This window comes from Chlorocebus sabaeus, chromosome 14 (genome assembly GCF_047675955.1).
Source record: "Chlorocebus sabaeus isolate Y175 chromosome 14, mChlSab1.0.hap1, whole genome shotgun sequence".
NCBI lineage: Eukaryota > Metazoa > Chordata > Mammalia > Primates > Cercopithecidae > Chlorocebus > Chlorocebus sabaeus.
In genome coordinates, this window is record NC_132917.1 from 92124481 (window position 1) to 92140518 (window position 16038).

The 16038-nt window shown below is 45.9% G+C and overlaps 1 protein-coding gene across 2 annotated transcripts; it reads right to left on the reverse strand.

Moving 5' to 3' along the window:
* Positions 1-5762: 5762 nt before the first annotated feature.
* On the reverse strand, positions 5763-13726 carry IL1F10 (interleukin 1 family member 10). Of its 2 annotated transcripts, XM_008008425.3 has the most exons (5): positions 13683-13726; positions 8863-8922; positions 7206-7291; positions 6770-6897; positions 5763-6468 (listed from the first exon to the last, which is right to left on the reverse strand). In XM_008008425.3, the coding sequence occupies exons 2-5, from the start codon at positions 8892-8894 to the stop codon at positions 6256-6258; spliced, it is 459 nt and encodes a 152-aa protein (XP_008006616.1). In that variant the 5' UTR covers positions 8895-8922; positions 13683-13726; the 3' UTR covers positions 5763-6255. The 2 variants fall into 2 exon arrangements, with proteins under 2 accessions (XP_008006616.1, XP_037850195.1); XM_037994267.2 differs by lacking the exon at positions 13683-13726 and having other exon boundaries at positions 8863-9314.
* Positions 13727-16038: the final 2312 nt, after the last annotated feature.

A 16038-nucleotide genomic window follows, 5' to 3' on the forward strand; every position in this document is an offset into this window, starting at 1 on the left:
GGGTGCATATTGGGGTGCATATTGCAGTTTTAATTGGGGTAACCAGTGTAGGCTACACTGAGGAAACAAGCCGGGCAGGTAATTGGGGAACAAGTGTTCAAAACACAAAGCTACTGCTGAAGCTCTGGAGTAGCATCGTGCCTGGAGTGTATCTTTGGAGAACCGTGAGGAGACCAGGGTCTGAAGCAGAGGGTGTGAACAGGGAGAGGCATGTGGAAGAGGGTATCAAAACTAACACATTTTCTCACATAGGCTTATGAGCACTCATTGGAATGTGTGCAGTGGAACCAGTCTACAAAATGCATAACTAACTGATACCTAAGTCTGCTGTCCTTTATTCAGACAAACTTACATAACCAGTGCTATTTTTTGTGTCATGGATCCTATGACTATGAACCTTCTGAAAATGTCTATGAGAAATATTCCAGTGTGGAAGAGCTTCTGCTAGAACTCAAGGCTCCCAGCATCCTTTGTCACCCAATTCTGTGACCAGAGCTTGGGCAAGGACTTCCAAGGGAGTTGGAGGGGATGAGCGTACCCGAGACAGATTCACAGCAATGTCTCCGTCACGGGGAGAAGGGATCAAGCATTCGTGTGGGGCTCCTTCACACAGGTGGGAAAAACGTCAAAGTGCGTATGTGTCTAATATCTGCCTTCCTTCCTAAGCTCTAAACTCCTAGAGAGCAGGGGCTGTGTCCCTCTTGACAAGAGGGAGCTAACAAAATTGTTACCCAAAAGAATGGGCACCCAGACTTCCTGAAGTCTTCACAGGATCCAGTTCTACTCTCACGCATTGCGTGGAAGGATACATCTACTGTAAGTGAGGTGGTGATTTGAGGCACAAGGGCTGACACAGAGTAGCTGCTAAGAACTTGAAGAATTAAATGTTAGAGCTCATTCAGAACCTAGCCCCAAAAAGGCAGTGCCAACATTGATCTCTGTCGCCATCTTTAGTCCAAAGGCCACACTGCAGGCTCCGAGCCTCAGAAATGGGCGCAGGGATCACGTCTCTAGACAGCTTGGAGTCTGTGCCTTTGAGGGCGGAGATTGGAATTTGCTTTGGGGATAGATAGACTCAGTTTTGGTAGAATTCTGGTGAACCCTTTTGGTTATGCAAATGTAAAATCCAAGTAGAAATAAAGTCAGGTAACCCGAATGCCAGTGCTTCAGTCCAAGATGTTAACTTTATTGTTTATGTTCATTACACTCGTTTCTGTCAAGTTCATTTATGAAATAGTTGTATATTTTAGAGAATGATATCAAGGTAAAGTTAGTATCCATTAAAGTTGTCTTCATTATTCTTCACTAAATCTGAGTTTAGATTTCCCTAAAACTGACAAGCATTGTGTGTCCTGCGGAGTTTTCTGTACAACATTTTGAGCAGGTGTTTGTAGGGGCCATTGTGATGCGAGATGAAGGCCTAGGATTGCGAGATGAAAATTTGGGCCAAAGGGAAGAGTGACTAGATTTTTGAATCCTGGTGGAATGACTCAGGACATACAGGTTATAGGAGACCCTGGATTCATCGCCCTCTTGTGTGAAGTTGTTCCATAGCTTCTTGGAACAAAGACTAAGCCCTCTATGAATCAACTGCTGCCTACATCTGGAGTCTCTTGTAAACATGTATGCACACACAGCACACACATGCACATACATGGACACATCATGCACATACAGGCATACACATTCTCCCTCCCCACCCACCCTGCTCCCTGGTGCTGCCTGACCGAAAGCTGGCCACACTGTGTTCTAATTGTCTGTTTACTCTCTCTCCGGACCTACCAGTTCATACTTAGATGTAAATAGTGGATAAGACCTAAAGTGTACCTCTCCCTAGAATTCACATAATAACCACCCTCTAGCCTGGTTAGATTTTGCAGTGAAGACTTTGGTGTGGTTTCTAGGGAGGAGAAGGAATTTAAGGGATGAGCCTTGGGGCGTGGGAGAAGAAAACTCTTGGCATCTCTGAACTGCACCTGTCAGAAGTTGCCTCCATTCCTTACTTTTAAATCTCTAGTGCCAGAAAGTCCCATCACTGTTTCTACCAGAGTCCTGCAGAATTTGATTCTAAGTGCTATTTGGAGTGTCTTGCAGTCAATAAATATGAGCTTTTATTCACAAAGTCTGGTCTTCCCATCTGCACTATGTGTCCTTCAGTCATTGAGACGTGTCTTCGAAGTCTTTAAGTCCTCTTCCTCTTCTGTGTCCTGATACAGAATTGGCATATTTTACATACTGAATTTTTTTTTTAATTATATAAGAACATGATTCAACTTGGGACAGTACCACTAGTAAGTAGGAGGAAGCCTGCATTTGCCTGGGTGGCCCGTGGGCACAGTTCACAAGGGAAGGGCCAGCAGAAATGAGTTACCATGTGTTAAAATAATTAATTGGGAAGGTATTAGGCTGAGATGACTCCAGCATGTTGGGTTCCTGCCTAAGTAAACTAAAACCCAACCCAGAGTGAATGGTCATTGACTAAGAAAATGAAACTTACGCTTAGCCAATCAGGAACCGCCGACTATCCTGTAACTAGAGACTTTCCACTTAACTAATTAATTTTTTTCTTCCTCTTGCTTCCTGAACAACTTATAAAAGTTTTTCCGGTGCCCCCTGGGTGGAGCCCTGAGTTGCTTGCAATTTGGCACATTGTGATTCATGAATCATTCTCTGCTCAAATAAACTCCTTAAAATTTTAATATGCCAAAGTTTGTCTTTCAACACATGCATGAAGGAGATGAACTGGTCAGGGAAGATGAAGCAGGGGTCAGGCTGACTGTGAAACCAGAGCATGGTGCTGTGCTAAACAGAAATCAGGGAGGGACAAGGGGAGGGAGGGGGTGGCTGAGAAGAGCTGAGGACCCAGTAGCATCTGTGTTGGCCCAATGTTGATCTGGGGGACCCAGGATAAAAATTTGGGTCCTGCCTGAAATACCTGGATGATTCCTTGGAGCCTCCCTGAAAAAATCTCTTTCACAAGGAATTTGCAATCAGGAGCCACCCATCTTCTCATCTGAATTTGAAGCAACTCCTCAGTCCAAGCCCTGGGTCCCAGCCACATTGATGACTCACCTCAGATGTGCTGGGAGCTCTTCTCCATCATCACACCTTCCTGAGTAGCTTTTTCTGCCTGGGATGCCCATCCCCATGTTCTCTGCCTAGAAAACATCTGCTTTTTCTTTGAGGCCCAGATTAAATGCTCTTTCTTCTGGGAAGTCCTGCCCAGCCCTCCCTGCCAGCTCCACCGCTAGGCTACAATAGTGTCTCTCTACCTGGTACCATAGCTCTTCTCACACGGTATCATGAATGCCCAACAAGAACCAAGTGATTGGCCAGATGTGGCGGCTCACACCTGTAATCCCAACACTTTGGGAGGCTGAGGTGGGAAGATCACCTGAGCCCAGGAGTTCAAGGCCAGCCTGGGCAACATGATGAGAGCCTGTCTCTACAAAAAATTTTTTAAAACTTAGCTGGGCATTGTGGTGCATGCCTGTGATCCCAGCTACTCAAGAGGCTGAGGCAGAGAATGGCTTGAGCCCAGAATGTCAAGGCTGCAGTGAGCCACGATTGCACCATTGTACTTTAGCTTGGGTGATAGAGCAAGACACTGTCCTGAGAAGGAGGAGGAGGAGGAAGAGAAGAAGAAAAAAGAGAAAGAGAAGGAGAAGGAGGAGGAGAAGGAGGAGGAGGAGGAGGAGGAGGAGGAGGAGGAGGAGAAGGAGAAGGAGAAGGAGAAGGAGAAGGAGGAGAAGAAGAAGAAGAAGAAGAAGAAGAAGAAGAAGAAGAAGAAGAAGAAGAAGAAGAAGAAGAAGAAGAAGAAGAAGAAGGAGGAGGAGGAGGAGGAGGAGGAGGAGGAGGAGGAGGGAGAGGAGGAGGAGAGGAGGAGGAGAGGAGGAGGAGGAGGAAGAGGAGGAGGAGGAGGAGGAAGAAGAAGAAGAAGAAGAAGAAGAAGAAGAAGAAGAAGAAGAAGAAGAAGAAGAAGAAGAAGAAGAAGAAGAAGAAGAAAGGGGAAAAACAAGAAGAAGAAAGAGGAGGTACAAGAAGAATAAGGAGGAGGAGGAGAAGAGGAAGAAGAAGAAGGAGAAGGAGAATAAGAAAAAGAAGAAGAAGAAGAGGAGGAGGAGGAAGAGGAGGAAGGGGAAGGGGAAGGGGAAGAAGAAGAATGATTACCCATTAACTTGTTTAAGATTTTTGCATTTACTCAGCCTCTTCTGCATTTACCAGCAGCTGTTCTGGCCATGGCTGCCACAAAATTGAACAAAACATGTGCTGAAAAAACACAGAGTCCCACCATGTAAACACACAGTTACAGTGGGCTAGCCAGCTGATGAAGTTCCCGGGGCACACACGGGCTGTGGAGAGGCAGCTCAGAGAAAGAACCAAAACATATCAGAGCCTGTCGTGTAGCTCCCTTCACACTTAATACTTGGAAGCTTCTACTTTACCTTCAAGGCCACACATGACCCAACCCTGCTGGTCTTGCTCACCGCCTAAACTCCTCCCTTGCTCTTCAGGCTCCAGGCCCCATCCCAGCCTTCTACTGTTACTTGAACACACTAGCTCCTTTCTGTCTCAGGATCAACATATTTGCTACTCCTTTGCCTTGATTATTTCTAGTCACAGTTCCTTCCTGTCTGTAGCCTCAGTGCAAAGGTTACCTCTTCAAAAAAGTAAACAAACAAACAAACCTTTCCTGACCCCCCTATCTAATGTTTCCATTGAATACCTGCTGCCCTCACCTTCTGATCGTGAAAAGTGCCCTTTCTGTTTTCTTGTTTGTTTATTTGCTTGTTTAGTGTTTCTCCCATTCAATTATCAGTTAAAGGAAGTTTGGTTCTATTCACCATTCTATCCTGAGCTCCTTAAGTGGAATAAAAATTTGCAAAATGGCATTGAGGTCAGCTGTACCAAGTTTTATCTTGAGTTCCAACACGGATAGTCCCTATGACCTTCAGCAAGTTATTTCACTTCTCTTAGTCCAGTTTCCTCATCTGTCAAATGCAGGTGAAAATGCTTGCCTTGAAGAGTCATTCTGAGGATGGCGACAGATGGTTCTTAAAATTGCTGTCCTGTGATCGGAACTCAGAACATGCTAGGTGAATGTTGAGTAGTTATACACCAGAGGGAGAGCGCCAGCAGCCCATGCCTTCTCTGAGTCCTGATACCACGGACTTTCTGCTCTAGCTTGAGCCCAACCAAATATTCTCCATGAGAATATTTCTCCATGAGAATATTCAACACTTCTCCATAGAGAAGTGTTTAAGCTCTGAGGATGATATGAATTCCAATTGCAAACTCTCAGCTGAATTCCAGCCCTGTACTCCCGGCTATATCAAGTCACCTCAATTTAGGGACTCCACTGTAACCTTCAACTCAACACATCCAGGACACACACATTGCCTGGACCTTGCTACTCCTTGCTTTGCACACTCAAAGCAACTGGCAGATAGTGGACAGTACCAACAGTCAACAACGGAATTATAGATTCACTGTGAAGTATCTAGTAGAAAATCACAAGACTTGAGCTAGAATTTAAATTGTAAGCAGCCCAAGGCTTTATCCCTGCGCAGAGGACACTGAGTTCTGCCTGGGGCTTCTTGGTTGTTTCTAGAGGCTCCGTAGCAGACGGACTGGAGAAGAAGCTGCGGGTAGCCTTCTCAGAACTCACCAAGTCTCTTGCATCAAACACTGGACACAGGGTCAAACGAGGCTCTGTAGTAGTTTTCTATGGCTGCTATAACAAATTACCACAACCTTAGTGGTTTACAATAACACAAGTTTATTATTTTACAGTTGTCAAGGTCAGAAGTCTGAAATGGGTGTTGCTGAGCTGAAATCCGCGTGTCAGCAGAGCTGTGTTACTTCTGAAGCCTCTAGAGGAGAACCCTTTCCCTTGGCTTGCCCACATTCTAAAAACCCCCGCATTTGTTGGCTCAAAGCCCCTGACTCCATCTTCAAAATTAGAAACATGGTATCTTCCAGTCTCTCTCTGACTCTCCCTTCCTGACTCCATCTCACAAGCACCCTTGCAATTATAGTGAGACCACCAGGATAACCCAGGATTGTCTCCTCATCTCAAGATCCTTAACATAATCACATTTGCAAAACCCCTTTGGCCATGTATGGTAACATATGCACAGATCTTAGGATTAGGATGTGGACATATTTGGGGGGACATTATTCTGCCTACCATAGACCCTGAGCAGAATGAGCTCAATTTGGGGGCACCAGGCTGAAACACAGCCTCCTGTCTCCCTACCGGCTCTGTTCAAAGTAGAACTCAGTACGGGCCGAGGGCTCACTCTCCTTGGTGAGCTGTACTGGCTGCTGGGGCTCTGCTGGGCCACACAGGAACCAGCCAGGCCGGGCAGCAGCCTCGAGCCTGAAGGCGGAGCCTGAGCTGCTCTGGAAGAAGGTGAAGCGTGTGGCCTCTTCACCACCTTTGTACAGTTCCTCAATGTTCACATCCTGTGGGGGCAAGGTGGATGGCTGCAGAATGAGGGTGCTGACGGAGGTGTTAGCCCTGGAGGCTTCTGGGGCTTGGCCAAAGAAGGACCTGACAGGGCTGGTTTTTACCCAAGGGACTGCCTTCTGCAGATTCTAGAGGGCAAGACTCTTGGCACTAGGTGCAGAGGGAGATGGTGGAAACCTGAGGGAGGAGGACATGTGGACCTGGCTGGGAATCCACAGATAGGCACAAAGATGCCAGAGCATCCCAGGGGCCAGGCCGGGTCTGTAGTGTCCCCTAGAATGGGAAGCGTCTTCTCACCTCCAGCTGTAGGGAAGGCCCCTCTCCTGTCTCCACACATGCCAGGCAGCGGCTCCCTCCCTGGATCCCCAGGAAGATGGGGACCTTGGTGCGGTCCAGGCCTCTGTTAGGAAGTATGCAGATCTTCTCTAGGAGGGAAGAGAGAGAAGAGTCAAGGGACAAGGGAGACCCAAGTTGCAGGCTCTTGGCAGGTAAAGGCTCAGGCAGGAAGGAACTGAGCGTGGGCACACCTGGCCTGGCCCTGCATGCAGACTGGAGGGGGAGCCAGGACGTCTGCAGGAGTCATGCCTCCTATTAGAGGCCACAGCTGCTCTCTGGCCCTTCTCACTGTCACTGGGGGCAGCTGTTGACCGTCTGCTAGAGAGGAAAGGGAAGAAGAGAAGGGAGGGCCTATGGCAGATGGAGCATGGGGTGGAGGCCCCAGAAGTTCACTCACCTGCACAGCAGTTGTCTGCAACAGGATCTCCCACCAGGAGCTGGCCATCTCTCGTGTATAGAGCCTTCTGGTCTGCATATTTAATTCTGAAACAGTATGACAGTGCTGATGGCCCACTCCCTTTATGCACCACTGGCCCCCAAGCCCTACCACCTCCATGCTCTGAATCACCAACTTGAGCATTGGGGGGATTTTCTCTCCTTCACAGGTGGTAAGAGGGGAACGATCACTCCCAAGAGCAGGTAAAGGCCAGGCCAGCCTTAAAGCAAGGAAGGTCTCCCGTGTTCGTGCTTTTCAGAGGCTGTGCTTCCTGCCTTGTCATGGTTTGGGGAGGCCTTCAGAGGAGAATGGAGAGCCAATGCCCTCTGACAGAGGGGTAGAGAAAATGTTCCTGGCTTCCTGAGAAATTTCTTAGTGCGGCTCAGACGACTTTAGGATACGGTGAACCTTATCTTAAATTTTTTGGGCCTGCCCTAATAGTTTATAAATGTTTATTCTCTTTAGTACGGGGATTAATTGAGCGTATACTGAAGTGTGAGTTGCTTTTCAGATATTTTAAAGACTTTAAAGTCATGCAGGTTATTAACTCAGTCACCTGGCTGATTTCAAAGATGCCTGTCAGCCGCTGTCAGGGCTGGAGAGCTCTCATTAACCTTTTAGGGCGGAATCTCTGGAGCAATTCCACCACCTCCAGGAGATTTTTCTATCTCAATAGCAGCTCATGATAATACCCTTAGCTAATGACTGTACGTGTTTAAAGCAGGTTCACTTGTACAATAAAAATAAACTTCCAAAAAGATCCTGGGCTTGCTAACTGGCATTTCCCCTCCCACCTTGACAACCCAGATGTGACAACTCATATGCCAGCAGCATTCTGTTTGGAGACCAGAACCCAGGTTAGTTGTCCTGAAGTGCTGACATCTGTTTTGTCATTTGTGTGCTTCCTATGTATGTGTCTTGCTTCGCAGCCAAGCTGTCATCTCCTTGCGACCAGGACTGCTCCCCACCCACCTTGTCCAGGATACAGCCCTGGACATTACAGGGTCCATGGGAGGAGCAGAGAAAATGTATCCCAGAGTCCTACTTTGTTTTTCTTATGCCTCACCTCCTTCCTCAAAGGAGCTTATGACAAAATCACAGACAACAAAGTAGTAAAATATAAGGAAGGACGCAAATCTCAAATGAGATGAAATGTAAATAAGTGTTAGAAGCCCAAACTGAGAGTAAAGGCCACAGGCACCACCATCAGGACGCTGTCATTGAGATTCAGAACTGTTTCTGAGATTTCAGAAAGGCTGATGGAGCGGCACAGAGGACATGCAGTCTGATTCCTGGCTCTGCTTTTTGGTAGCTGTGTGACATGGGGGAAGTTATTTACCTTCTTTGAGCCTCAGCTTCCAGATCTGTAAAATGGGGTTAATAACACTCCCCTTATAGACTTTTTGGGACCGAGATGAGGCAGTAGATTGGCTGGCATCTTGCAGACATTCAGGAAAGAGCTGTTGCTACTGTGGTGATGATGAAGCTCAATTATGGGGCACTTGCAATTTCTAAGGTGAGAAGGAGCCTCAGCCTCTGACTCAGCATTCCTTTCCTCTTCCCACGTGATCCCCAGACCCCCTGGTTGGGAAAGCAGGGACATGCCAGGACAACTTACATGTAGTATCTTGCCATGGGGAGAGAACACATTCCTGCAATCAGTGGTGTCTGGTCCTCACTGATGGGGAGGAGAGAAGGGCAGTTACAAAAGGAGGCTGGGTGAAGCCAGGGGCAGACATGCTGGGGCTCAGAACCACTCAGCCACAGGCTGCACGGGTCCCCCAGGTCATTCATCTATAATTGGCCTGCCAGAATCCACCAAGGCTTCCACCAACCCAGCAGGCTCCAGGCAGCTCTGCTTCTCCCTGACTGAGGCTATCCGGGAGCAAGTCCAGCCACCAGGGATGTGAGCCTGGAACGTGTGTGCTTGCGCTGGTTCTGAGAAACCAGAAAACAGATTCCCCAGATAGCTGAACCACAACACTTCCCAGCCCTGAGAGTGGGGTGGAGTGTGCTGTAGCCTCCCTCACAGTTGGAGGATAAGCCCAGCTCAAACCCAGTCCCACTGCCCTTTGGGCCAACGGGGCAACACACCCCCGCCCCTATAACTAGTCAAGGGTTAGATAACTAGAGCCCAGAGTGAAAGAAGAGAGCACAACTAGAAGGGGTCTCCAGCGGCAGTGAGGCTGGTGGGGTCCCCCCAGAGAGTTGGAAAGCATCATTCCCAGCGACTAGAAGTGCTTGGCCAAGACTGCTGAAAACAGCCCGTCCGAACTCCCCCATTCTGTTCCAGATGGAAAATGGCACTTGTGTTTTTGAGGGCGAAACAATCTAAAGTGAAGATAGTGGCCCTGTGTAAATGCCAGGCCACACAGCTTCACATGACTCTGCTCCTTCCCGATGGGTTATCCTGTCCTAGAGCTCTTCCCTAAAATGATCACCCATTGGAAAGGCCAGTACAGAATTTAGCACGGAATTAAACCCGGAGCTAATCAGAAGCTGGAAATTAGCTCAGGAAAGTAACGCAAGTATGACTAGGGCTGAGGTTTACCGAGTAGATCTGATTCTCACCAAATAAGAAGGGAATAGAGAAGAAAAAATATAAGAAAGCAGAAAATGAGAGAAGAGAAAGGAAGAAGGCAGGTGGAAGAAAGTAATAGGGATCAGGGAGGAATAGAGTAATGCTAGGGGACCTTGCGGGGGCAGGTGAGGAGGAACAGGTGGGTGCTGAGGGCACGACTTCCAACCACCTCAGCACTCGAGTTCCAGAAACAGGACTATAGCCAAGGTGGCTTTTAGTACTGGGTCTGCCACTGTCACTTTGGACAAGTCATTTTCTGTCCCCAGGTCTTGGGGTATGACTTTGAGACTTAGAGTGAAGGATAATAGGGACTGACAAGTGTAAATTCTGGAGGGACGTTGGCACTGTGAATCAAAGTCTTAAAGCATTCTGTATACTTTGTGATTGCATGTGTTTCCCTTACTCTTAGGGAAAATAATGGATTGCCCAAATGTTTACTTACAAAAATGTTCACTGCATAATTTTTTACAGTAGTGAGAAGTTGAAAAATCTAAATTTTCAGTAATAGGTAATCGGCTAAGAAATTATGATAAAATTCAATAAATAAGGATGTATGTGTTTGTTAAAAATATTGTAGAAGCCTGTTTTATCACATAAAATTTTTCAAAATATATTAGGTGAAAAATGCAGATTATAAATCCAGTGTACATTTAATTCTATTTAAATCCACACATAGAGAGAGACACATACATAGAAACGTTACTTGTGTTGTTGCACCACTTACCTATGGCTTCATGAGTAATTTTTTAAGCATATCAACAATTTTCTTGTAATGAACATAAATTTCCTTTGTAGTATCAAGTAAGTTTCAACACGTTTTAAATGAAGTGTTCAGTTAAAGTCATTTGCTCCTAAATGTACCTGCCCATCCACATCACCTGGGGGACTCTGTATAATGACTATTTCCTGGGCTGAAGGCTCTAATTCAATAGGACTTGGAGTGATTCCCACAATCAGCCAGGCTACTTGGGAACTGGTGTACTTTCATTCTTCACACTCATTAATACATATATAAACCACCTGCAGCCTTTCTTGTTAAAATACAGATTCTGATTTGTCAGACCTGGGTTGGGGCCTGAGAATGTACATTTCAACTATGCAACCAGGTGATGTCAAATGCTGCTGGTTCCTCCTGGCCAGCACTTTGAGTCCTAAAGGACCAGACAGTCCCCCAGTACAGATAACTCAACAGCATCATGGTCTCAATGTAAGCCCACTTGGTGATGGGCTCCCCTTGGCCAAATTGCTGGGGCTTCTTTGGTTGTGGCAGTAGGACAGTGGGCAGTGTGGTAGCTGTGCCCAGATCTAGGTGGGACAGACTAAGTGGAGGGCCCTGGGTGAAGCTGGACAGCAAGCTGATGACTCCCACTCTGGGTCAGTGTCAACTCAAAGAGCTGGAAGAAATTCAGTGCTGGTCCAGTCCAGCTGGATCCCATGGGCCCTAGAAACCTCCCATTCTGGCACAGTCAAAATGTACAGTGTCTCTCCTAAAGGCTCCCCTATTCAGCTCCCTCTGCCTGGGTTCTGATAGATTGTGATGAAGTGAGTAGGAGTAGGAAGCTAGTGTCTGGTCCATTAGAGAGCCTGGGTCTTGGTGCTGAGCCTCTGCTGTGTGCCAAGTCCTTCCCAATGTGCCACATGCCTCATCCCCAAAGCTTCCCCTCCCTATTGTCCTCAAATGACTTTTCACTGAACTTCAGTCTGTATCCCTCTTTTCTTCCTCTCATTTCTCCCTGGACATGGCATCTGGCTGTCAGACCTCCTGAATTCACCTGTCCTGGCTCAAGCACCCCTATCAACTAAACTTGGGCTTTCCCCATGTTCTTTTGCGCAGCATACTGTCCTATCCTCCCCTCATTCTCCTGCACAGTATCTATGTGGGATGTTCTCTCCAAGACCAATATTAACTTCTGTGGAGCTAGATCCAAAGATTCTTTTGATTCCTTTGATATTTGGTCATTGCCTCCTTGGAACCCTTGACATTGAATGACTCCCTTCACACCTCTTTCTCCCATTGTAGATTTCACCTCCTTCTGGGACCACCCCTAAGGCTAACAAGGTCCTAAGCACTTCTATTTCACATCATATGAAGCTGTAATTCATTGACTTCTACAGCTGCAATGATCATCTTGGGCTAATGCCTCCCAAATGCAGACTGCACATTCCACTTTACCTCCTGCAGCCTACAGGACGGCTCACTTTGGACATCCTGCTGACATCCAACCAAATATATTTAAGATTAAGTTAATTATCTTCTCCCAGCCCACACATTCCTCCCAATTTCATCTGTTTCATTGTCATAATATTCTTCTCACCAGTGATATTCAAAACCTGAGACTCATTGACAATATCTCCCACTTCTCCTGACTCAATGTCTAACTTATCAAGTCCCTATAGGTTCTTTCTTTAAAATACAACTTTGTGTTCTTAATCACCATTACTACTGTACTTGTATTCCTGGTTTTTCTACCTTTCATTCATTCCAACCTATGTGAGGAATCTGCACCCACGTTCTAAGGGCTTTTTTCACCACATCCCTGCCCAGCTCTAGAATCTACAGTGATTGACTATTTTGCTACCATTTGACGCTGATTTTTTTGTGTGATAGCGTCTCACTTCTCCATGGACACCAAACCACGCCTCCTGGCAACATAATTCCTTTCTTATCTTCTCAGTGGAGATACTCACAGGTGTCCCACTGTTCTCCCTGCCTCAAAAGTCACCCCCTCTCATTGTCATCCATTCAGATCTTTTGATATTAAGATCACTGGAGATGATATCAATATAGATGAGTTCAGTATCTAGTTCTATCAAATTAATTACCAGTGCAGAGTTACAGTTTAGACATACGGGGTTATGTCTTTTAACCTCCAACCCTCAGTTTCAGCATCTATAAATTCATAAGATTAGATTATGTGGTTATGAAGGTTCTTTCTAGGCCAAACTATTTATAATTCCATGAGTCAGAGTTTAATGAATCTTTCCCTTACTATTGTAACTCTACTCTGAGCTCCTATTAAATTTTACTGTATTATTTATTGTTGTACATAAAGACATTTGTTTCCCTTATAAAAGTTAATAAGATCTTGAAGTCATGAAGCATGGCTTACAGCTCACTTGAAGCTCTCTCCAAACACCCTAATTGAAATACCCTGGTCCTTATGGCCAGGACATAGAAACACACACAGCAGACTTTGACTAGAAAGGCTGAGTCCTAGACCTAGCTCTGCTACCAATTTATCTTGCCACCTTTCATCCCTGCGCCTTCAACTTATTATCATCGGATGGAAAGATTGAGTAAGCTATCTTTCAAAACTGTTTTAAGTTGCACAATACAATTTTATGCAGAATTCTAACGATTGTATAAAGGATAAAGGGCACCTGCTTTGCTGACACAGGAAGCAATGGAGACCTGCTAGTATTTCTCTTGCCTACAAAGAAGACACTGAGGGGCTCCAAAGGAGCAAAAAATAAATAAATAAATAAATAAATAAATAAATAAATAAATAAATAAATAAAAATTTTTAAAAAATGTAAAGAAAACAACTGTTAAGCTTCCACCAAACACAGTTTGAATACCACTGGCCCAGATGGTTTCTTTTGAGATTACTTTCTAAAGTCAGTAGTTCTAAGTAGTTAAAAAATCTTGATTTGGCTTAACTTATTCCTTCTCCTCAAATCCCTTTATGTGCTCCTAAATGTTTTTGATGTCCCACCATGTTCTATGAGGGGAATATCTTGTTACCTAGACAGCTTGCCAGGAGGAGTGAAGGGATAGAGGGCCTATCAGAGATATTGACAGGAGAGAGCAGAAAAGAAAGAAAAGAGAGCGAGAATACTGCCTGTCCGTCACTGACCTGCCGATCCCGGGTGCCTGGAACCCTTATCCCTGGAGACTCCAGCCGACTTCTCCAGGGCATTGCACTGTGTTTATACTCTCTGGTAAGGGTGGGTCAGGCCTGCACCAATCTCTATAATTGGCTGCAGGACATGAAGGAAGAAGAGCCTGGGGATTTCATAACGTCTTTGATACAGTATAAATAATAAGATGGTGGGAATATTAATGAGCATTTATTGAAGGGGGAGAGAGTCATCCATAAAGCCTTGGCAGAAACAAGGTATGGGGCCCCTGCTCTGTACCTACTGTCATTGACTATGTTATTAGTGGGTTTGCAGCCAGATAAACAGTGCTGGGGTCAGACATCTATGGTGCCCCGTGAGGCTCCATCCTAGGCTTGAAGAGCTGGTGAATGCAAGAGAATGTCTGGCAAACCCAAGGACAGAATGAACTCTGATGCCTGAATCCAGGCTGCGGCCAGACAGCCAGAGTAAGAGAAGGGGCTGATAGCACTGTGAGTGTGGCTCTGTTTGGAAAGATGAGAAGGGAGTCTCTGCTTTTCAGTGGGTTTAATTAGTTGGTACCGGCTTGATGGGACAGAACATCTGAGGAAACCCAACTGCAAAGATAGTGACCTCAGATTCACCCTGAGACTGAGCAGTCATCATGTGCCATGGGAAATATGACAGTGTGAGCAGAGCACACAGGAAAGAACACTCAGGTCTCTAATTGACATTACTTGACTCAATTCATCCATCCATCTACCCACCCGGCCACCCATCTGTCCATCTATCTGCCCATCTGTTCATTCTTCCATCCATCCATCATTCATCCATCCATCTATCCACCCATTTGCCCATCCATTCATCCATCCATCCACCCTTCTATCCTTCTGTCCATCCATCCATCCATCCATCCATCCATCCATTCATCCATCCATCCATCGCAAGGGTGGAGAAGCTTAGGTGTAATGTTCTCTGGAAACTAACAACCTTATTGTAATTCTTCCTCTTTGGTCATTTGCAAAGTTCCACCAAGGACTTCTTGAGGAAGTGGGATAGGTGGGTCTAAGACTCAGATGCCTACAGGATGAGAAATGAGAAAAGATGAGCTGAAAGGGGACCAGATTTCTGCTTTCTGAGGCCAGTGATCATTCTTCTTCCACTCTCCCAATCTCTCACCCTTCTATAGGAAGAATTAAAGCATGAGTTACTATGTCAGGCAAGTAATGAGTGTTTACCCAGCATTTACACTGCTGTGTGACAAAGACATTCAATACACAGTCCCTGTTGTTAAGTAGTTTTACAGTCTAGCTGAGGAACTAAGTCATAAATACTTGAAAGGATAATTAAGAAGACCAGACTCTCTAAGCTGTGGGCCAAGGGCATGTTGGAAACAGTAGTGTCAGAGAAGCTCCTTGGGCAAAAAAAAATCTTAGAATTGAAAGGACTTTAGGCTGGGTGTGGTGGCTCATGCCTGTATCCCAACACTTTGGGAGGCCAAGGCAGGCAGATCACTTGAGGTCAGGAGTTCAAGACCAGCCTGGCCAACATGGTGAAACCTCGTGTCTACTAAAAATGCAAAAATTAGCCAGACATGGTGGCATGCACCTGCAGGCCCAGCTACTCAGGAGGCTGAGGCAGGAAGAACACTTGAACCTGGGAGGCAGAGGTTGCAGTGGGCCAAGATCGCACCACTGTACTCCAGCCTGGGCGACAGAGTGAAACTCCATCTCATAGACATGGAATCATAGTCTCCCTCCAATTGGAGAAATCTGTGCTATGGCATCCCTGAGAAATTGGTTAATTAGGCTCTGCCTCAACACCTCCAGGGTCAGGGACCACACAACCTCTTGAAGAAGCACTACCAATGTTTGTGGTCTTTGTGGTTAAAATATGGGGGGCATATAGGAAAAACAGCCTCCACATAATTTGCACCCATTCGTTCTGCTTGTGTGTTCTCGAATTACACAGAACAAGCATATTCTTCTACTTGGCAAGCCTTTAAGTGCTTGAAGAGGGCTCCCTGTGCATTGCTTTTTTCAGGATAATACCTCCCACATTGTAGCCTCTTCCCTACAGCCTGACCTTGGAACATTCTCTGCTCATCAGTGTCTGCAATTGTACAAACCCCACATGATGTGAGTATTGCATCTCTGTAAATACAGGTCCAGACCAGTGATTTATAACAAAATTGCAGAAATCCAAAGCCACTAACTCTTTTTCACTTGTATGGTCATGATGTCCAGCCTGTAAATTCCTGAAGGAGGCATTTTATATTCCTCCTTTTACTACTGACTTGTGTCGGCTCATCCTGGCTAAAGCTCTTCTGAATTCTGTCATTCTACAAATGAGGAAACAACAAATTCAGGCTGG

Excerpts from the sequence above, each read along its gene's own strand:
- IL1F10 (XM_037994267.2), bottom strand. The coding sequence starts at position 9,038 with ATGAATGACCTGGGGGACCCGTGCAGCCTGTGGCTGAGTGGTTCTGAG. Across the intron at positions 7,292-8,862 it reads CCCATGGCAAGATACTACAT|AATTAAATATGCAGACCAGA; the intron begins GTAAGTTGTCCT and ends ATACTGTTTCAG. Across the intron at positions 6,898-7,205 it reads TGCAGACAACTGCTGTGCAG|AGAAGATCTGCATACTTCCT; the intron begins GTGAGTGAACTT and ends CTTCCCTCCTAG.